This window comes from Manacus vitellinus, unplaced genomic scaffold (assembly GCF_001715985.3).
Source record: "Manacus vitellinus isolate BGI_N305 unplaced genomic scaffold, ASM171598v3 scaffold_87_pilon, whole genome shotgun sequence".
Taxonomy (NCBI): Eukaryota; Metazoa; Chordata; class Aves; order Passeriformes; family Pipridae; genus Manacus; species Manacus vitellinus.
Genome location: NW_021940854.1, coordinates 242,634 through 264,023, shown reverse-complemented (window position 1 = coordinate 264,023; position 21,390 = coordinate 242,634). Strand labels below are relative to the sequence as shown.

General features: G+C 47.1%; 2 protein-coding genes across 6 annotated transcripts; one reads left to right on the top strand and one right to left on the bottom strand.

The window, feature by feature from the left end:
- Nucleotides 1–6,321, top strand: AP3M2 (adaptor related protein complex 3 subunit mu 2). The gene is made up of 8 exons (XM_018085772.2): nt 1–311; nt 1,445–1,616; nt 2,112–2,249; nt 2,767–2,852; nt 3,442–3,575; nt 4,074–4,281; nt 4,957–5,101; nt 5,503–6,321. Exons 1-8 carry the CDS (start codon nt 39–41, stop codon nt 5,601–5,603), a joined length of 1,257 nt encoding a protein of 418 aa, XP_017941261.1. The 5' UTR covers nt 1–38; the 3' UTR covers nt 5,604–6,321.
- Nucleotides 6,322–9,089: 2,768 nt separating this feature from the next.
- On the bottom strand, nt 9,090–20,185 carry PLAT (plasminogen activator, tissue type). 5 transcript variants are annotated; one of them, XM_029964962.1, is made up of 15 exons: nt 19,387–20,185; nt 16,638–16,701; nt 16,425–16,526; nt 16,251–16,290; nt 15,708–15,839; nt 15,187–15,300; nt 14,655–14,829; nt 14,049–14,140; nt 13,615–13,789; nt 13,271–13,356; nt 12,678–12,873; nt 12,076–12,212; nt 11,841–11,981; nt 10,640–10,788; nt 9,090–9,805 (listed from the first exon to the last, which is right to left on the bottom strand). In XM_029964962.1, exons 3-15 carry the CDS (start codon nt 16,485–16,487, stop codon nt 9,647–9,649), a joined length of 1,659 nt encoding a protein of 552 aa, XP_029820822.1. In that variant the 5' UTR covers nt 16,488–16,526; nt 16,638–16,701; nt 19,387–20,185; the 3' UTR covers nt 9,090–9,646. The 5 variants fall into 5 exon arrangements, with proteins under 5 accessions (XP_029820822.1, XP_008927421.1, XP_029820821.1 ...); XM_008929173.3 differs by lacking the exon at nt 16,638–16,701; XM_029964961.1 differs by lacking the exons at nt 16,638–16,701; nt 19,387–20,185 and adding an exon at nt 18,596–18,745.
- Between the last annotated feature and the right edge of the window lie 1,205 nt (nt 20,186–21,390).

The window sequence follows — 21,390 nt, the reverse complement described above, 5'->3', positions numbered from 1 at the left end:
CCCAGCCCCAGTCCCACCGCCCCCATCCCAGCGCAGCCATGATCCACAGCCTGTTCCTGATCAACGCCGCCGGGGACATCTTCCTGGAGAAGCACTGGAAGAGCGTGGTGAGCCGCTCGGTCTGCGACTACTTCTTCGAGGCGCAGGAGCGGGCCTCGGAGGCGGAGAACGTGCCGCCCGTGATCCCCACGCCGCACCACTACCTGCTCAGCGTGTACCGCCACAAGATCTTCTTCGTGGCCGTCATCCAGAGCGAGGTGCCGCCGCTCTTCGTCATCGAGTTCCTGCACCGCGTCGTGGACACGTTCCAGGTGCGGGTCCCGCGGGCTGGGCGGGCAGAGCCCTTCGGTGCCGCGGCCCTGGGGTCGCTCTGTTCGCCTGTCACTTCACTCGCATCCTGCACTGGCGAGGGGACAGACAGGGGCTTGCGGTGGTTGGGGATTTACTGCCAGGAATTACGATGGCTTCGGGACCCACCCGCGCTCAGGGAAAGGACCTTTCAGCAGTCGGTGTTCCTGCTCTGGCAGCTGGAACTAAGACCAAGCTGACCTTGTTCTCACGGGGAGCTCTTTGACGTGCTTTAGTCAGTTGGTGACACCCAGCCCCTGTGCTCACGTCCAGGGATGCTCCCTGGAATCCTCCTAAACAGTGGGGCTGCCCCAGAGCAGCCCTGTTCCCTCTGGGCTCTGGTGGACATGGTCCATGTAAGAAAATGGTGAAGATGCCTGTCCTTCTGCCTGCCAACAACAGGGCTGTGTTGCCCAGATTTGAGATGTCTTGTGACCAGCATCCTGACAGAACACAGGAAATGTGGTGCTTGGTCAAACAAGTGTCATGTGAGCTCTCCCTTCCAGATGCCAGTTGAAATGTGAGTGTATTCTGAGTTCTGTTCAGGCCAAAAAGGGATCCTGTCAGCCCTTTAGGTTTTGCTTTTTCTTGGGGTACAAGATGTGTGTCTTCACTGGCCTGGCCATTTATTAAAATCTGATATGTCTGAAAAAGAAATAGTGCTTGTAGTGCAGGACAGGAGTTCTCTGCTGTCACAGCCTGTTATTACTCATGCTTTGTGCAGAATGTCTGATCTCCTAAATTGCTGTAACTAACCAGCAGCTCAGGTGTGTGTTTGTGCTCTCTCCTGAAAGATGTGTGAAGTCCACATAGAGTAAGACTGTAAGGAAATTAAATGTCCAGTTTTAAAAATTGCTGAATTAATTGGGAATGCTGATGCAGGGATTTGGCAGCTTAGTGGGGCAGTGGCAGAGGGTGCTCAGAGCTGCACATGTCTGCTGGAGTGGTCAGTCTGTCTGCTCATAGAACCTGGAGTTTCAGTGTTGTTTCACCTCCTCCAAGAAGCAGCTGGATTTATTCCTGGGGGGGGACACAGGACTGAATGATCAGAAGATTCTCTTTCAGCAATTGTTGAGTAATTATTTCTTTTGCACAGGATTACTTTGGCGTGTGTTCAGAGGTGATAATCAAGGACAATGTTGTGGTGGTTTATGAGGTGCTGGAGGAGATGCTGGACAATGGCTTTCCATTGGCAACAGAGTCTAATATTCTTAAGGAACTGATAAAACCTCCCACTATCCTGCGGACAGTCGTCAACACCATCACAGGTACAGGGAATCAAGGAGCAGATAGACTGGGAAGTCCATGTGCAATATCCCTGCAGAAGTGAATTAGGACATGGGTGAGGGAAGTTTATGTTCCCTGCCATTCTAAACTGCAGCACAGGTGTGTAAGTGCTTTGCTTGGGGATCCTTCCAATTCCAGCACCAGCTGCACTTTGGGTTTTGGTTTGGTTTTGGGTTGGTTTACAGTCAGATTACATCCCCAGTCACAGCCGTGCCCTGACTTGCAGGATGTCAGTGTGCTGTGGGTTTACACATCCCCACATGTTCACACTTGCCCGTGCCTTACTGTGGTGTGTTTTAGAGCTGGGTGTAAGACAGATGTGAACTGTAGAACGCAGTGGGTCTCCAAGAGTAATTGCCCCCCTACAAAGGAACAGGCACTCGAGGGTTAATTACAATTAAGTTCTGTAGGTCAGGGGACTCGTTCTGGAGCACTGTCTGACGTCTGGGGGGTTGTGGTTGCCTTTCTTTTTCCAGGAAGCACTAATGTGGGTGACCAGCTCCCCACTGGGCAGCTCTCAGTGGTGCCTTGGAGACGTACTGGTGTCAAATACACCAACAACGAGGCCTATTTCGATGTGATCGAGGAGATCGACGCCATCATCGACAAATCAGGTATGGGAGCTGCTCCTGGCTGGCACGAGGGTGACTGGTCCTGACAGTGCCTGGACAGAGAGGGGGGTTTTCCAAGAGGGTCGCCTTCCTCCAAGTGTGGGAAGCTCTGTTTCTGTTTTACTCTGGAGTGTTGCCATCCTGTACGTGCTGCTCAGCCAAAAATGTCACAGAGGTACCACAACTTGTCCTTGTTCTTGAGGTCTCCTAAGCAATTTTATATTGGGAAAATAGAAGATGAGCAAATATTCTTTCTCTTTACTATTTGTGCATCTTAGTCTTGTTAGATTTGGGAGATACTGTCTTTGGCCATTAAAATGGACATTGCTAGTGTCTGTTCTTAATTGTTTGCATCTTCTAGAGAAGTCATTGGGAATGAGAAAAATGTTGAGCAGGCAACATAATGAACCATGACATTTCATAAAGATAATAGATTTCCTTCCTCCCCACTGAGGGTTTTTCCACTTTGGGATTTTTTTGACCAGGTTCACATAACCACCTGTTTGCTTTATGATTGCAGGTTCCACGATTACTGCTGAAATCCAAGGGGTGATTGATGCTTGCGTCAAGCTGACTGGGATGCCAGACCTTACCCTCTCCTTTATGGTAAAGCTCAAGGATGTGTTTTTACTGAAGTAATTTGAAAAGCATTTCCCAGCCCCCCTGCTAAGATCTGTCTTACACTGACAGATTCCAGCACATCAGACTCTGGGTATGCCAAACAGAAAGAGAAAGAAATGACAATGGGAACTCATAGTGAACCTCAGCAACTTTGAGCCTAAAAATTGTATTTTCAGGTTCTTTGTTTAAAAGCACTGTTTGTGTGTGCTGTGACTAAGTATTTGAGTCTTTAGTGGTGTTTTAGGCAGATATGAAGGGCCATCTTTTTCATGAGTATGTATCAGTGCAATTATTCAACATGACTAAATTTTCTAAAATATGGTAAAAATCACCCTGAAAAAGGATAGAGGTTGCTGAGTGCTATAAGGATAGAGGTTGCTGAGTGCTATAAGGATAGAGGTTGCTGAGTGCTGCTGTCACCCGGGTACAGCAGCACCAAAGAGTGTCCCGTGTCTGAGTACACCTTCGGTGGTCAGAGTGTCACAGGGTGGCCCTTCAGGGACAGGAGTGGAGGAGCAGAGAGGTCCTTTGAGGGGGCACTGCCCTCACAACCCCTGTGCTGTCTCTGCTGCAGAACCCCCGGCTGCTGGACGACGTCAGCTTCCACCCCTGCGTGCGGTTCAAGCGCTGGGAGTCGGAAAGGATTCTCTCCTTCATCCCACCTGACGGCAATTTTCGCTTGCTCTCCTACCATGTCAGTGCTCAGAAGTAGGTGATGAATGTAGTGCTGTGAGTTATGAAATTTGGATCTTTCTGGCCAGGGAGAGGATAAAAAAAAGGGAACTTTTAAAGATCAGGTGGTGTGTTGTGCCAAATGAAGTAGAGGGGCACGATAACTTGCATTTTTCCTTTTATAAAACATGTTTTCTCCTTGTTTGGAGCAGTGATTCTGTAATTTCTTTTTGGTCAGCCAGCATTTTTCAAAGACTAGCAGCAGACAAACAAACTAGAGAGGGAAAGAGTTAAGCAGTGGGGAGTAATCAAGCTGTTGATTTCCCGTGCTTATAAAAAGCTTTTAGAATCAAACAAGGTGAAAAGAATTGTAATCAAGACTTGAGAATGGGGTTCCAACTTTGCCCTTAGACCAAGCAAACGGGTGTAGGATTTCCTTCTCTGTTAAGGAGGTTGGTTCCCAATGTTCTCAGTGCATCGGGGAAAGCAAATACGAAGGCAAGAGATGGACAAGGACTTTCTTCTCTGCTCCAGTCTGGTGGCAATTCCCGTCTACGTGAAGCACAACATCAGTTTCCGTGACAGCAGCTCCCTGGGGCGCTTCGAGATCACCGTGGGGCCCAAGCAGACCATGGGCAAGACTGTGGAGGGAGTGATGGTCACCAGCCAGATGCCAAAAAGTGTGTTAAATATGACCCTTACACCCTCTCAGGGAACACATGTCTTTGATCCAGTTACAAAGGTGAGAGCAAAGGTAGAAATTAGATACTGGGGTTTTTTTAATTTTTAAGAAAATGCAGTCGAGCTGTTCCTGCTTCCATGGACATTTCCAGGAACACTGCTTTGCTGAAGGCAGGATCCTTTTTTGGGATGGGGTGCTATCTTTTCTTTTTCTGAACAATTGCATACTAGAAGTTTCCTCAATCCCCACAACAAATAGCTGGGTGTCTGAGTGGATCACAGTTCTGGTTACTTGGTGTGTGAAGCAAATGCCAGAACTGGTTTTGTGTGATGGGTCTGGTGGATGCCTTACAAACTTCTGCATATCTGGTTGTCATGCCTGGTGCTGCATGTTAGACTTGGTCCTTGGCAAACACTGAGGGGTTTGGTGGGTTTGGATTTGGTTTGGGGTGTTCTGTTTTTGTTGTTTGAGTTCATTTAAATTTAAATCTGATGGGCTTGTCCATGGGGCCTTTAGCACAAGTAGTGGAAATATCATTTGTGGAAGGCTTTTGGGAGGTATCTGCTCCTTAAGCCTGTGTCTGTCCAATATGTGTCTGTCCAATATGAAAGGCAAGGTACTAAGAAGAAAACATTTTTCACAAAGAAACACTAAAAGCTGTCACTGAAAGGGGACTCTTCTTTAGAGGGTGTTACAGCATTTCTGTTTCACTGCTGAATTTTCTGTTCCTTTCAGTTACTGTCATGGGATGTGGGGAAAATAAACCCCCAGAAGCTGCCAAGCCTGAAGGGCAGTGTGAGCCTGCAGGCTGGGACATCGAAACCAGATGAAAACCCCACCATTAACCTGCAGTTTAAAATTCAGCAGCTGGCTATATCTGGTAAGTGACTGTCAGGTAAAGGAGGGGAATGTTCTCTGCTGTGCCAGTGCCCATTCTGCAGGTAGCTGAAGTAGCTTTGCAGGCCTTCTACAGTACATTCTACCTGAAACAAGCAAAAAATTGTCTGCTTTGACTACAGATACATGGATTTGTTCTCTCTGGTGCTCTTTGAAGCAATTCACCTACATTTCCTTGCATTTGCTGCTTACAGAGCTATAAAGAATTTCAGGGTATGGATGTGTTTGTAAAGAATGATTCTGACATTAGGCAGTTGTCAGCTTTTCTCTGTTCTGTTTACTGCTTGCTAAAACTTCCCCTGTGCTTTCTGTGCCTCTCTCTCGAAGGCCTGTCTGCTTTGTTTGTGGCAGCAGCAGTCTCAGGCTGTGTTTGTTTGCCTTTAGGACTGAAGGTGAATCGCTTGGACATGTATGGGGAGAAGTACAAGCCATTCAAGGGGATCAAATACATGACTAAGGCTGGCAAGTTCCAAGTCCGAACCTAGAGGATCCAGGCAGTGAGGAAGAGCACTTCTCCTTTTCCCCTGTCCCTGGCTGTTGGATGCAGCCTCTTTCCCCATCCATCTGTTTAGGGTTGCTCCCTTGCCTGTAGTAGCATGAGCAGGAAAGAAGTGCTCAGACTGCTGGAAAGCAGGGGAAAGTAAGGCTGACCTGAAACAACCTCATCTCTTGGAAGTCTTTGGAATAATAGCAGATGGGAGAAGTGTTCAGGTCCCTTGGGATTACTGAGTCAGCTGTTTAAGCTTGTATCACCCTCATTTTGCTGTCTTAGAGGAAATTCCAGGTATTTATTGCCTTTTGTATCTCCTCTTCCTTGTATTTTGGTTGGCTTTTATCCCTTTGTAGATGATCCAAAGTTGAATTTCCACAAACTTCAACTCCAGTGTGAGGATCAGCACCTGCCCTTCTCCATCACTGTGTGTCAGGATGCAGAGCTGTACAGTTCTTGGCAGCAGGGAAATCATCTTGCCTCTCTGCCTCAGAGGGGCTGGAGAAAGTGGAAGGGTAGATTGTTCCACCCAGGATAGCTGGTTGAGAAGCCTGAGATTGGGGATGGTGCCACAGAGGGAGGAATGGAAGAAGTGGATGCTTCTTGTAGATACTTCATAAGCCATCTGGGTCGTTAAGTATCTTAAATCTCTGAACACAGACTTGAAATGCATTAAAATCTTGTAACTGGGGTGTGGTGGCATCTCAGTGTCATTCTGCTTCTCTGGTTATTTTATCAGTATTTGAAGGTAGGAATTCTCCCAGCTGCCTTGGGGAATCAGACAAGACAGGGAGGGGAATTTTTGTGAGGACACAGCACTGATGGAAATTGCAGCTGTGAGTAAATGAAGATAATCACTGTCCTATAACTTGTTGGAACCTCTCTCTGCCCCTGCTTGCCTACTGCAAATGAAGGCTGTTCTCCTGCTCACTGGTGTCCTTCTCTGACATAATTGTGACCTGGTACCTTCGTAGTGTTCCTGCCTGTCCTACCTCATTCCAGTTCCTGTCCCAGTCAGGTGCTGTGGATTCAAGGGTTGCCCACTGGGACCATCTCCTGTGCAGGAGCTGTTGCTCCATGTGCCCCCCCAGCCTGTGGTACCTCCCTGTGTACAGCAGAAAGAGGAGATGGGAGGCACCTGCACTGTTGGTGGTGTCTGGAACAGGCTCCTTGGCCACCACATCCAGGGTGTTTTCCCTGTGGGAGCAGAACTCGTCCCTGAGCTGCTGTGCTGTGACCACACGTGTGGCTGTGGAGTCCAGCATGGACAGCCCCTAAAGGAGGGGTGGCATCCATGGTGGGGGGTGTGATGGAGACTTGAGTGGCATCTTGCCTGTGGAGCTGCAGGTTCCAGGGCTCCAGAGGAATGCCAGAGCAGGTGGCATCTGCTGAGGTGACATTACTGCTGAGCATGTTCGGTGCAAATAAAACCTTCAACGAGGGCATCAATAAAATTAATTTTTACATGTCATCTGTGTCATTTCAGTGTGGTTTGTGCAGGCTTTACAAGAAATATGGTTGGTATTTGAGGAGGAAGGTAAACTATGCCAGTTGGACTGTGAGTAGTGGGTGCCTGAGGGAGATAAATGTCTTTATGCAGTTGGGATTGTAAGCCAGGGACTAAGTCACTGTCTGACAAGCTAAAATTCATTACTTTCTTGGTAATTTTTCTTAGTGTTTCCCAGAAGGAGTGCTGAGCATTTCCTGGAACCTCAGTGAAAATGTCTTTAGGAGTGCAGCTGAACCATTTTTGTTTACTGGGTAGCAGGCTCAGGGTAGTGCTTTGATTATAAAGACAATGAAATACCTCATCACCTCCTGCTCCTCAAGTACTGATCCTGCCCTCTGGCTTTGTAGCTTTGTTTTTTAAAGGATCTTTTCTGCCCTGCTGAAGTGATTCATGTTACTCGAGGTTTGTTATGTGCATTAAGGCATCTGGCCCTTGAGCCAGGCTCTCTGCATCAGTCCTGTGGGATGAAAGGTGAAACAGGGCAGAGGGGGGAACAGGGGAACAACATTAATGACATGAGCTGGTTGACAGAAGGATTTTTGGGGAGGGAACATGAGGTGTAGCTGTGTACCTCAGTCACCATAAATGCTGATGCTGACCTGGGTTCTGAAAGACCTTGAATGTGACAATAGCAACTGCAGAGGCAGAGGGAAGCAAGCAAGCAGATGGCAGTGGCTATTCTTAGACCTTGTCTAAAGATGGTGCTGCTGTGTCCTGGGAGAGGACAAGCAGGGATAAAAGCAGGATAAGAAGTGGAAAGTTGATGTTGTAAAGATGGAAACATTTTATTGGTGGCTGTTAGGTCACACTGAGTTCAAATATTGTATTTAATAGACTGTTTGAGTGGCAAAACAAAAGTGTTCCTGAGGACACTTACTTGTGTTACTCAGTGGAATGGTTTTGGCTGTTTTATAGGCTGCAGGTATTTGGCAGGCTTGGGAATGCCAGGATAGTGAGGCACAAGAGCACTTGGAAATGGGTGTAGGGGAGATGAATGGAAATTTAATTTGTATTTTTCTCAACATTAATATTTAATAAAATGAAAATATCAACAATAAAAAGAAAATTTACACCAAAACCCTGAACTGTGACTCTTCATTAAAAAACATCTTGGGTTTTTTTTTCCCCGTCCACTGTTGTTGAACTGACTGGACTCACACCACCATTGCTCTGAGGGCATTAGAGATCATCTCTCTGAGGGCATTTTCTGAGCTGGTAGCTGGAAGATCACAGACCATTTGTAAAGTTGCCATTCACAACCCCCCTTTACCATCCTCACCATGTCTCTGTACTTACATAGGGTTCTGTATTTGACTGGGTGCTGTGCTAGTCTGTTCTCAGTAAACATTTGGAGTTTAAATGTTTTGAGTTTCCCAAGTACAACAGACTGGTGTTCTGGCTGCAATTGGTACTAAAGCTAAAACTCCTTTTGTTCCCTCAGGATAACGTTTTCCTTTTGTAAAACAGTAGTTACACCTGCTTTCTCTTTAGAAAGCAATTGGACAAAGGAGAAGCTTTCAAAGGCTCCACTCCTCGGGTGTGCACAGATGCCACTCAGTGTCACATGGCAGCTGCAGTCAGGGCAGTAAAGCTGATTACTGAGGGTCTGGTTCATGGGGATTGGTTGTACCTGCCCTGGCTGCTGTTAAAGGACAAAGGCAGCCTTGTGACATGTGATTTGGCCTTTTACTTGTGGATATAAATCTAGCAGGCACTTAAAACTGCTGCCATTACACTTGTCCTTTGTTCTGCCCCACTGCACTGAAAAGAGAGCTTTTGCTTTCATATCAGATGATAATGCACAGAAATTTAATAGTCAAAAAGTATGCACTGATTCTGTGGCAGATCAGGCTGATGTTAATATTTTTACCTATTCCTTTACCAGGAGGAAAAGCAAGTGGGAGAACAGAATATCCTAACAAGCATGCCACCCTGGATTTGCTCAGAGAGTTTAAGCTCAGTTCCAAATTGAAAAAGCAAGTAGTATATTGATCTGGAAATAAGCAGCTCATGCCTACAGCTTTGTTCTTTCTATTGGAGTCAAGCTGAAACCAGCTTAAATTACCCAAGTCAAATGTTATAAGGACAGAGCTTAAGTCTGACTGGAATGTCTTCCAATTTTACAGCCAAGTAAGGAGGGAAATGAAGTTTTCAGGAAATTAGATCTGTCCTCTTTGCCTTCAGTTTACACCCATTTCCAAAACAACATATCTGCTTCAGGGATGCATGATGTTCTCTCTTGGCTTATTCTTTTGGCCCAAAACTAATTTTAAATTGTACTCATGTGATTTGATGCGAGTGGAAAGCTTGGGATGTTGGGGGGAAAGGAGGATGAGTTTCTGATAACCTGTAATAAGGACAGGAGGGTAATTTGGGAACGTGCCCTTCTCACACACTGCAGTTTGTCTTCCCGTTGTACTGAAGGTCACGAGCCTGTGGACAAACAGGAAGCCCTTGAAGTCCTCAAGGCACCAGAAGGAAGTTGTGAGGGCATGGCCACGAGACTGCAAAGAGTTCCTGTTTCTTCCTCAGGGTTTGGTGGTGTCCTGGATCCAGCCCAGGTAACGGTTCACCTTTGTGTAAACACCAGGCACGTCCCTGCGGCCACAGCCAATGCCCCAGCTGATGATCCCAACCACCACCATCCGCTCGTCCTTCGGGCACACCAGGGGCCCTCCCGAGTCACCCTACACAGAAGCAGCAGATTAGTAACAATTTCCTTTTCTGTTGGTTTGGGTTTGTGCTGGTTTTTCGCTCCCACTGTCTTTAGAGGTGCACCAGTGTTTGCAGAAATGCCCTGGGCAGTGTGCTCACAAAGCAAGAGCTCTCAGGAACAGCACTTTTACAGAAATCACTCTCGTGTTCCAGATCCCTCAATGCTCCTCATGGGGAGAGACACAAAAGAGATGTAACAGTGAAGTGTCTAACTTTGTATGGTGCTCATTTATGAAATGTAGGTGAGATGCTGATAATAAGAAAAAGAGGAAGGCTGTGTGTAACAGTAAAGCAAAATTATTAAAGAGCTGTTCAAGCAGAAAGGATGTGGAGTGAATGTATCCCCTCCTTTTTCCTCATGTCATAGCTGCTCCTTCTCCACCACCTTTCAGTCTTTATTTTTCTTTTCTCTACTTTTAAGTAGAGAGGCACCTCTTCCTCCTCCAGAACCTCCTGCTGAGTGTTTTGCATGCTCACATAACAGAAAATATTAGGAAATGCTGGGGTGGATTTTCCTGTTCAGTTTTGTGGAATTTCCTGTATTTGGGATTTTCAGCCTGTGTTGCTCTGGTTTGATTGGCTAAGTTGTGTCCTGCCTTCCCACCTACAAGGGGCAAGGGAAGGAAAAAGAAAGAGGAGCCAGCAGTTCTGTTCTGTTCAACAAAAGTCTACTGGAACTGCCACGCAGGCAGATGCACAACTCCTTTAAACCATTTTCTGAAGCTTTTTGTTTGCTTGGCTCAGACTACCAGGGGCAGAGAAAAGAAAGGGGCAAGGGAAGGAGGAGAGGAACAGAAGGGGGTTACCTTGCAGGCATCATCGAGGTTCCTGGTGTCGCCTGCACACAGCATGTTGTCGGTGACCGTGCGGTTGTCCAGGAGCTGGGCCGTGCACTGGCTGGCCGGGAACAGCCTGACACGGCCCTCCTTCAGCTGCTCCGAGTAGAACGGAGAGACTGCAAGGGACACAACAGGATACTTACATGTCTGTGTGGGTTTTAGAAACATTGCAGCTCAGTTTCTGCAGCTCAGAGGAGCATAAACAAAGTAGCTCAGTGGCTAAACAAATATTTCCTTGCCAAAGGGTCTTTTTTATATCCTGGGTGTTCCACTTCGCCAGTGAGAACAGCTTAAATCTGACTGAGGGAGAATATTGTTTCTTCAGCAAGCTTTAGCAAGCTAAAGAGGTTTTTCTAGGCTCCAAATTAAAGGCTGCTGGGTGGGTAAGTCATCCTTGCACAGTTACATCAATGGAAATGAAGTCACAGGAAGTGCCTATGAAAATGCCTTAACTGTATGGAACAGGGTCCTAACTTTTTAATATTAGACTTGCACTAACAAAAATCTGATGCCTTGTCATACTCAATACTGAGTAACTGGATAGGAATTTACACTTAGGTTGGAATGGAAGAGATTTGGGTGGTTGGTTAGTTTGGATATTGGGTTTATGTGCAGCTGCAATTGCACAAAATTGAAAGTTGGCAAGATTGTTGTTATTCAGTCTAGTTTTGAGTTACAGTTGCAGCATCCTGCCCTCTCAAAGAGTTTATCCTGTACTCCCTGTAAACAATGCTGAGGACAAGCTTTAAAAGCACTTTAAAAATATGTAACTGTATGGTACACCAAATCTTGACAGGAAGGGATTTCTGTCCAAACTACAATATCTAAATGTACTGAGTACAGCAGAAATGTGGCAGCTGTGACTGCAAATCTGCTGTCTTTCCTACCCTATCCATTGTGCCAGGTTTTTGGTTTTGTACTGTGGAGAGTATCAAGGAAGACTCTACTGGCCCACACAGCTGACAGAACTCAGATGAATGAAATAACTGACAGCAAAACTTCCTTTTGAGTGACTCCTACTTATACATACATTTTGTGGTGTTCATATAAGCCAATATAGTACATTAGACATTCAGTAAGGCTAAAGGCTTGAATTCTTTGATGGCAGGGGACTCAAGCTTTGGACAGACTATTTTCTACTTGCATGTAGACATTATCTTCTACTTACATTCCTCATCTTTGCCATAGCCAGAGATCTCACACTCGGTCCAGTCAGGCAGCTGCAGCCCTGGCGTGGGGAGGCAGGCAGCTCTCACAGTGTCTGTCTCAACAGCACAGGTTCCTGCATCTGAGCTCAGCTGCAGCAGGGCTGAGGAGGGAGAAAACAATCCCCACTTCATTGACCACTATTAAACTTGAGCCAACCGTGAGCTTTCCAGCCACAAGGTCAGAAAAGTTCTTACCAATATCATTGTTGAAATTTTCTGAGTCAAATCTCGGATGGACAATGTAGTTCTTCACTCGAAACTGTTGTTCCTTTTCCTCGGGAGTGGCTCGGGAAGTCCTACCCAGCACAATCTTCAGCTGATTTGTACTAAAGCTGGAGAACAAGAGAGTCTCTGTTCTTGTGTTAACTAGAGGGGACCCTTCCCTTTGAGATGTGTACTTGGAACTTCTGCTTTTCTCATTTTAGCACTATTACTACTCTGTTACCCAGGCAGCTTGACCTCAAGTGACCTATTTGGCTTCATTTTTGTGCTATTTGCTTACAGCCATCGTGGCAAAGCTCCTCTGCCAGCCCCTTGCTGTTCTCAAGTTTCAGATGGCTCTGCATGTGCATTGACAACTTTGTTCTTCTGCTATTTGATATTCTGCTGTGGTACCTTAGTGCCATGCTGCTAGTTTGCACAATAAATGCCTCTCTGTAATGCTCAGCACGACTAACTATAATCTTTAGTGCAGACTGGTTTACTGGGATAAAGAGGGTTTTCCCAAGGCCGCACTGGACGCTCCCATTTCCCAGATTTTATTTTTTCTCCCAGGCAGTGCTGAACCCTCAGCTTACCGTTCCTCAAAGCAGTGAGCAGCGGAGAGCACCCAGCAGGAGCTGATGAGGGTGCCCCCGCAGAGGAAGTGCTCCCCGGGCAGCCGGCGGTAGGTGACGAGGATGGCAGCCTGCCAGGGGTGAGCCGCGATGTCGGCGGAGGAGCCCCCTCGGACGCGGAACTGCCGGGCCCGGCGCTGCCGCACGCCGCAGCTGGCTGGGGATGAGACCCAAAACAGGCTGTTTGTGCCGGCACTCGGGCTGAGTTTGGGCTAAGAGCCTGTTAGTCACCGGTGCGTGCTGAGGCAGCCTGCTGTGAACTGTTTAGTATCTGACTCACTCCTGTTTCCTAGGAAACTTGTATTCGGATTTGAAAAATACAGTAAGGAAACCCTGCCTTTCCTGTCCTCCATTTCTGCAGTCTTCCCTTCTGGCAGAGAGAAAGGCACTGCTGTGAGAGTGGAGCTACAGAATCTCTTTCTACTCCAAAAAGCTTTTTTTTTTTTCTCCTCCAGCTCTTATTTTACTGTAAGAGGCTTGAGTTTAATACAGATGGCATGCAGGAGTGTAGTGCCTCAAAGACAGAGAAGAATCAGCAGTGCTAGTATCCTTACAGCAAGTAGGCACATTGCAGTACTCCCATGTGAGCTGGCTTCCTTTCAGGACATGGCACCAGGGCTTGCTGTCATTGTCAGGATTCCTGCAGCACAGGAAAGAGAAGAGCTCTTTGTATTATCAGATCTGCAGGGGGGTTGTGGAGACCTAAAGGTGGCAGACTGCAACCCCAGTGTATTCTTTTTGATTTTTCTAGAGAGCCCTGAGGGCACATGGAATTTGCATTTATGGGGTCTGATGTCAGAGGAGCAGAGATAGGTCAGGCAGAACAAAATTACTATTGCAAGTGAGCTTCATTCCCAGCAGGAATGTATTTCCTGTGCTTTCTACACCCCATACATACCTGCAGAAATTGTGACTCCCAAGGCCCAGCTGGGAAGCGTCTCTTCTCCAAGCAGTAAATCGCCTGTTGAAGAGGATCCCAGAATTCCACTTCAGACAGGTAGCTCCAGAACTGGTAACACTGTGGCTGCCTCGGTAATCTGTGCCTCTCCCAGATCTGCAGCTGGTGCTTGAAACTGCAACAAGAAAGCTGCACATTAACCCATGGATGGAACCCATCAGTTGTTCCTAAGTGTGATTTCTGTCAAGGCACCTCTCTATTAACCAGACACATCTCAGTCTCTTGGTGTCATACACATTAAAAGCTTACATATAATTTAACATGAGAGTCCCAACTTTTCAGGCTACAGAAACAGCACGAGTCTACAGCGAACCCTTACACATGCAGTGAATAACAGAAACTCCACAGTCCCTCCCCTGTCCCCCTGCACGTACCTTTTGAACAGGAGGGCACGCTGCAGTGTTCCCAGGTGTACCTTCCCCCTTTATAGATATAGCACCAAGGTTTGGAGTCCTCATCTGGGTTTCTGAAAGAGTTATGATATTATGCAGCGTTACAAAGCTGTTTGTAGTGGTCCCATGTCTGCCATCTCGTTTGGTAGCTCCATCCTGCTCTGCAGCAAAGACATGGACTGACCCACCAGAAGTGTCTGGATTCCTGTTTTAACTGTGGAGTACATGGAGGTGAAGATGAGATGGCCAGTGGCTAGCAGGGGTGGACAGCATGTTTGTGCAGTTCAGTTCCATGTGCACAAAGCACAGTATTTTTGCAGTTTTGACTGGGATCTGGAACTGTGGGAAACTGAATGACAAATGGAGTTTTAGGCACTGAGAAGGGACAAGGGAAAGACTGTGGGATGAGAGATATCTGCATCTTTTAGCCTGTCATAAGCATCCAGTCTAGATAGATCTGAAGTTCAGATATGCCTCCAGAAGTTGCAGCTGCTGCTCATGTGCTGGGCCATATCTGCACCTGCTTGGTATCAGATTCCTTTGCTCCAAGCTCTGATTCCTCTCACCTGTGTGCCATCAGCCCCTCACCTGCAGTAGTTGTGATTGCCTAATCCCAGCTCAGCTGCATCTGCTCTTTGGCCATGGTATGTCCAGTCCATCAAGTCTTTGCTATTCCAATTTAAACACTCAGATCCACTCTCTGTCACACTCCATGTACCCCTGTATGTTACTCCAGCATCTCTGTAGCATTTAACTTCAGTATCTGAACAAAAGGGAACAAAATGTTACTGGAAGGACATCCCAACCCTGCTTCCCCAGTCTCTGTTCTGTTTAAACTTGGCTCTCAGATGTCTTGTCTAGTGGGTCAGTGAAAATGCCTAGTCAGGCAGACTGTAAGTGTAAACAAAGGTGTCTTCAGCTACAAAATTTAGAGTTTTATTAAGAGATGCTGAGAACAGCCCAGGTGTCCTTAAAAGTTCTTTGTAGTATTAGTTTTAGAATAAAAATGGCAACTTAATAGAGAGCCTAGAATACAGCAGGAGCTTCTGGGTACCTCATCCTTCTGTACTGCACAGCTCAACCCAATCACTGTTCACAGGAACTGATGTGCTGTACTCACCTATTTCACACTGCTTCCCTGAGAAACCCTGGTGGCACTGGCAGATGAAGAGCTGTGGGGAATAATATGCCTGTGAACATTGGCCCCCATTGTAGCATTTATTTCTAGTGCAGGCTGTGGAATAAGCAAAAGCCAGGAAATACTGTTAGGTTTCACAGAAGCAAGAAGCTGGCAATGTATACACATCTTTCCTTTCCTGTCAGTCTCCTTTAGCCTGTTCTGTTTTTCCCTACCTACCTGGTACTGCCACGTACTTACAGCCTTTCTGTGTAGTGCTGACATTCTTCCTTTGTTCCATTCTCTCCACATATGCTGTCAGGAGACTCCCCCAGCCCCTTGCCCACTCCCACTCAGTCCTGCCTGAGTCAGCAGATATTGGTATTTTCATTTCTATCCTATTTCAAGCCAAATTTCCTGTGCAATAACTCCGGCCCTGAGTGTGGAGTTGTTCTCTCGGGTGGTTAGACAGACAATCTCTCATCCCTCACCATTTCCTTCCTCCTTTCCTTTGCCATACTCACCTCTGACAGGCACCGTGTGGCAGCGCCTCTGCCCGCTGTCACACCTACAGTATTCTATCCTGCTCCCTGCCAGCCTCAGCCAGGTCCATCCATGCTGGAACACTTCTCCAGAGGAACTGTCTTTGCAAATGGCTGCAGTCGGAGAAAGGAAATCCTCTTTTAGAGATTTGGGGAAAAGACCTGGCTGAGCAAGAGGACTCCCTTCCACTCCCAGGAGAAAAGTATCTGTGAAGGGTGCATCCATTTAATAGGCTGCCCTTTCCCTTCTCAGACCACCCTGTCCCATCCCTCTCTCTCACTGCTGTGTTGCTGGAGTTACTATTCCACTACTGACCAGCCTTGTTTTCTTTGAAGAAGAGCAGGGGGAGAGGAAAACTTCCCTGAGTTGTGGATGGTACTAACGGTCTGGTATTTTGCCTTCTGAATCTCTCATTCAGATAACCATGACAAACAGCTTTCAGGCTCCACTCCTGCAGCATCATTTGCTTCCACCTCCCGTGCTCCTCACACTCCAGGTCACAGGGTTGTAGTTTCCTGGCTTACCTCTGGGTCTGGCTCCCCGTCTGAAACGTGTGAGTAAGCCCTGCCAGCAAAGAAGGTTAATTCTGTGAGTAACTGCTCTCTTAAAATAACTGAGAGAACAAGTGCCTACAGAGAGTCAGTCTTCTTGAGGTCATGTGAACCAGGGGAGCCGTTCCAGAGGCACAGAAATCTCACCTGGCACTGGGTAGTCACAACTGCTCCCACCAGCAGGAGGAGACATGGGAGTTTGCCTTCCATTCTGAGTGTTTTCTACATCAGCTCCAAATCTCAAGTTATCTACAGAGACAAAAAATAAGATGCTGAACAAAGGGGTTTTACAGAGTGAATGGAGTTCAAGGTCATAACCTTAAATAAAGGTTTTCCATTATGAAAATTCTTTGTACACACTTTCAACCCTTCACTTCTCAGCTGTCTGGTCTAGCTGTCCTGGTCTTCCAGAGGCACAAAAATCCTACACAAACCAAGAGGTGGGAGTGAGGTAGAGCAGCAGGCAAGAAGGTACAATTTAATTCCCAATCTCCTAAGACTGCCCTGCAGTTCCAAATATTTGAAACAGTATTCAGGCACTGTCTCCCACACTATCACCTACATTATATGTAGAAAGCTGACCCAATTATTTGAGAAAACTACTACTTCCAGAAATTAGGAGCTCAGACTCTGTTTATGCAAAGCCAGAGAAGGCAGCTGGATAACAGCTGGTGAAATTGGAGTATGACAGATGAGTCAGAAATTGTGATTCATGGCTAATAAAGTGTGTTTGTGGGGTTTTGGTGGTTTTGTCATTGTGTTTGTTTGTTTGTTTAAGATTTGTTCAAAGAAAAAGCAAAAGGAACAAACAGTCCAGTTTCTGAAGCAGATCAGGAGTACAGCAGGACAGTTTAGGCTGTGATTTCTCATCATTAGGCAGTAAAAAGAGGAGACTTAAGTTGCAAGTCACTGTGAACAAAGGAAAAGATTCACAAGAACATCTTCCGAGAACTTTAATTACTCCATGACTTGTCTTTAGGTCACATCTTGGGGATGAAATTCTTGTAATTCAGAGCATCTCTCAGGGATTTTTGTTAGCCCCCAAAACAAGGCAACACCAGTGAAATTTGAATCTTGGAGTGTTCTGGTGTTGTTGTGGGTCTTTTGTTGTTTGGGGATTTTTATTTTGTTTGTTTGTTTGTTTTTGGGGGGGTTAATTTGATTGTTTCTGTGGAGAAGAGAGTGGCAATGCTGGCCTAACTGATACTTGGAGGAGGTCCTGGCTGTCTGAAACCAGCAGGAAACTATAGATAGTTTTCAGGGGTAGTAGGAAAGATCTTTTAAAGTCTCTATTTAAAAGGCATCTGCATGTTTAATGTTTACTCAAGTTTATGGTTACAGTCAAGTTTATCTCATAGAGTTGGCTGTACAAGTGGGTTCTAGTCTTACACAGCACGTGCTTATACTGCAGTACAGCACAGTCCAGAGTCTGCCCAAAGTTAGTTTGCATCAGATGCCACATCTTCTCTTCCCCTTATTTCTGCTGTCCCTGTCCAGGCTGTCTCAGCTTACATGCTGCCACGTTTCCTGCTCCTTTCCCCCTCTCCATGTGGGATGCCTGTCCATCCACTGATGGCTGCTGTCCCACTGTGCTTGGAAAACTGATAGCAGATGTTGCCAGATGTTTATTTTTAGTTTTGGGAAAGGTACAGCTTAGACCAGTCCTTTGGAATGTTCTGGATGATAAGCCCCATCAAACTGAAACCATATGGCTGTTTGAAAAACACCACTTTGACAGAAACCTGCAGTGTGCTTTCTGGCAGTTCTCCCCTAACCAGTGTGTGCCTTCTGATCTCAGCCTGTGCTTCCTCTCTGATCAAAAATACTACAGCAATAAGTCAAAGACTGAGATGTGCTGTTCCCACATTTTGATTTGATTTGACACTTTCGAGTACATTAGGACACAAAAGATACACAGTACCCTAAATTTGTCTCTCTTTGCTGAAGAATCAGCAGCAGAAATACTTACAATCCTATCTATTAATTTATTATTAACAGCCCTCTGAGCAGCAAGAGTGTGAGCATTATCTTACCAGTGTGGAATAATACCTAAAAAAGAGATGTAACTTATCAAGGTCCAACAAAAAGTCATTAATCACAGAATCACTTAGGTTGGAAAAGACCTTAAAGATCATTGAGTCCAACCATGAAACCAACACTGCCAAATCCACCGTTAAACCATGTCCCTGACTGCCACATCTACAGGTACAGAAATTAAAAGTGGCTCTCCTCCCTCCCACTAACACAGCATGTCCATTCCAAAATGCATTGATTCTGCATCTATAAGGCTAACAGCTTTCCTGTTGATCAACAGCTACCTTGATTTAGTTCAAGCAACAGACTGCAGCTCCTTGCTGCCTTTTCCTGCCTGCTGGAGAAAGTGCTTTTGCATCCCTTTTCTGAGCTGAGCAGATGCATAGCAGACTCGTACTATTTCTCCTTAAAAATATAACAGACAGACCTCTGGTTTGGGGGGAAAGAGTTAAAAAAAAAAAAAGAAAAAAAAAGTAAGATGCTGTAGTCTTTGAAAGCACTGGAGGAAATGGATATTTCAAAATCAGGCTTTGTTTTGGGAATCATTCTCAGTATTCCTGTGGTTTTGGCCACATTTAAAGAGAAGCATGATTAGGGTGAACTGAAGATGACCCACCCTCCTCCTCCTCTTTGTCCCTCCATTATCCTGGTTTGGAACCTGGGGTGAGAGGAACAGTCTGATCTCCTCCCAGGGAGATTAGATAAATTCTTCTTTTTCAGCTAGTTCTCTGGGTCCCCTTACCATCAAGATATTTGTCCATAACTCTTCCTTTGGTTTAAGTTCTTTTGCTAATGTTCTTTGTGCAGGACACTCCTCCTTGCTTAATGGGTCAGAGCCTGAGGCTGTTGGTCCTTTCAAGAAAGCTTCAGCATTCTTGAAACAACTGAAAGTTAGCAGCTTTACCCACATTATGCATCCCTTCAAAAGCTGAAAGCCAATAGCTCAGTTAGGTAACTATCACGGTGATACAGTGGGATTTATTAAATAATAATATTTAATAGTAGTTAATGACTTTGCCACTGATGTTGAAAACAGGAAATGCACTTTTTAAAACAGGTACAAAGTAGTACCTACCTTTTTGCTTTTTCTCTTCTGTATTCTGGTTATTTCCTTTCCAGACCAGTCTGGTTTTGTGTTTTCTGTGTCTCTGCTCTGATTTCTCTGAACAGCTCCTGTCCTACTTACAGCTCCACTCGAGGGGGTGGAGACTCCCCGGGCCGTGCTGTCCACATCCCACCCCTTCCCGAGCATCTGGGGATGGTCCAGGCTGGTGGCTGAGGGTCGGGAGGGAGCCTGTGCAGGAGGCCAGGGAAGCTGCTGTACTCCGAGTAGAGACGTCTGGCAGAGAGGTCCTGACCTGCATGTGGAGCAAAGCATGCCCTGAACAGTGCCATGGGAGAAGAAACAGTCAGGGCAGCTCGTCAGTTAAATGAACAAAATGTCTAAGGAACTTTAGACAGAAACAAAGAACAGCACGTTGGGGACCAGAGGTTTAAATGTTCACTGCTGCTGCCCATCCTAGAAAATGAAGATCTACTCAGCAGGGTGTGGTCACGAGGTACTCAGTTATCAGTGTGGCAGACAAATCTGAGTTATCGGTTTAAGAGCTGATCTTAGGGCTGGGTTATGAAAACAGTCAGTGATGCAACTGTCAGAGTAATGGATGTGTCCTAACTATTCATAACTGATTCGATAGCAATCAGGTTCCTATAGAATTTGGTGTGAGCACAGACATAAGAACTGGTGTTCTTACGAGGGACCTCTGTCTTCAGGAACTAGCTGCGTGGAGTCCTTATTTGGGAAGCATGGCAATGGTTATTTTGCATAATGGTAAAGATGGAACACTGGCCACTCTGTATGTTTAGATTTTCTCTGTATGGAAATCTATGCCAAGATTATCGCATGTATTTCTCCAAGAGTCACAGTGCTGGTGGTAACATTACTACCACAAACCTGAGCCAAGGGGAGCTGCATTTGACTGTTTCCAGAAGGGACTCCCAGCTGCTGAGAAAAAGATGATCGAACACGGCTGAGTGAGCGGGGGCTAATTTATTTCCTTTCTAAAAACAGCACCCATTTGCTACTGGACTTCTAGATTAAAGATGCTAACAAACTAATGGCCGTGGGGGGAAGAGCTCAGAAATTATCTCCTGACTTTTCGCATCTTTAGGACAACTATAACTTGTCTCCAGAGCGCTGTGCCATTTGTACTGCTTAATCCATTTCGGGAAAGGCGGCGATAGCAGCGTCTGCTCTCTGAAGCACCATCTGCCGGCTTTCCTCTAATCTGGCCGTGTCTCGGGGCGGTTTCGGCAATGACACTGTTCAGTGTCGGTGGCCAAGTGGGACCCTGCGACCCCCCCCGCCTTACCCGAGGGGCCCCGCAGTGCCCGCAGGTTTCGGAGCGCAGCTTCCTGCTCGCGGTGAGCCCTCTACGGCGGAGGAGGGCCAAACGCGGCCGGCGTGAACGCCGGAGCGCGCGGGGGCGCGGGGCAAGCGAGGGCAACCCCCGGCGCGCCCCCAGTCGGCGGGTTCTGAGCGAATGTTTTCCTACGATGCCCGCTGCACGCCCGCTCCCCTCAACGATGCCGCTCCCCTCAGTATGCCCCTCCTGACGATGCGCGTGCCCGGCGCCGCTTCCGAGATCCCGCTCCCTCAGCGCTCCCACGGCCCGTTCCCCTCAGCGCCGTTCCTCACGATGCCGCTCACCTCACCCGTCCCGTCACGATTCCGTTCCTCACGATGCCGCTCCCACCCGTCCCTGGCCGCTCGCCCTCAGCCCAGCTCCGCTCAGCCGCCCCCCGACGATGCCCGATCCCCCCTCAGATGCCGCTCCCTCGCCCTCCCCGGCCCGTTCCCTCAGGAGCCGTTCCTCACGATGCCCGCTCCCTCAAGCTCGCTCCCCCGGCACGTCTCTCACGATGCCCGTTCCCTTCATGAAATGCCGTTCCCCCACGATGCCCGCCCTCAGCCGCTCCCGGCCGTCCCTCACGGCGGGCCCAGCGCGGGGTCGGGCGCGCGCATACGCCGGAGCGAAGCGCGGCTGGCGCAGGAGCGGGCTCGCCATTGAGCAGCTCC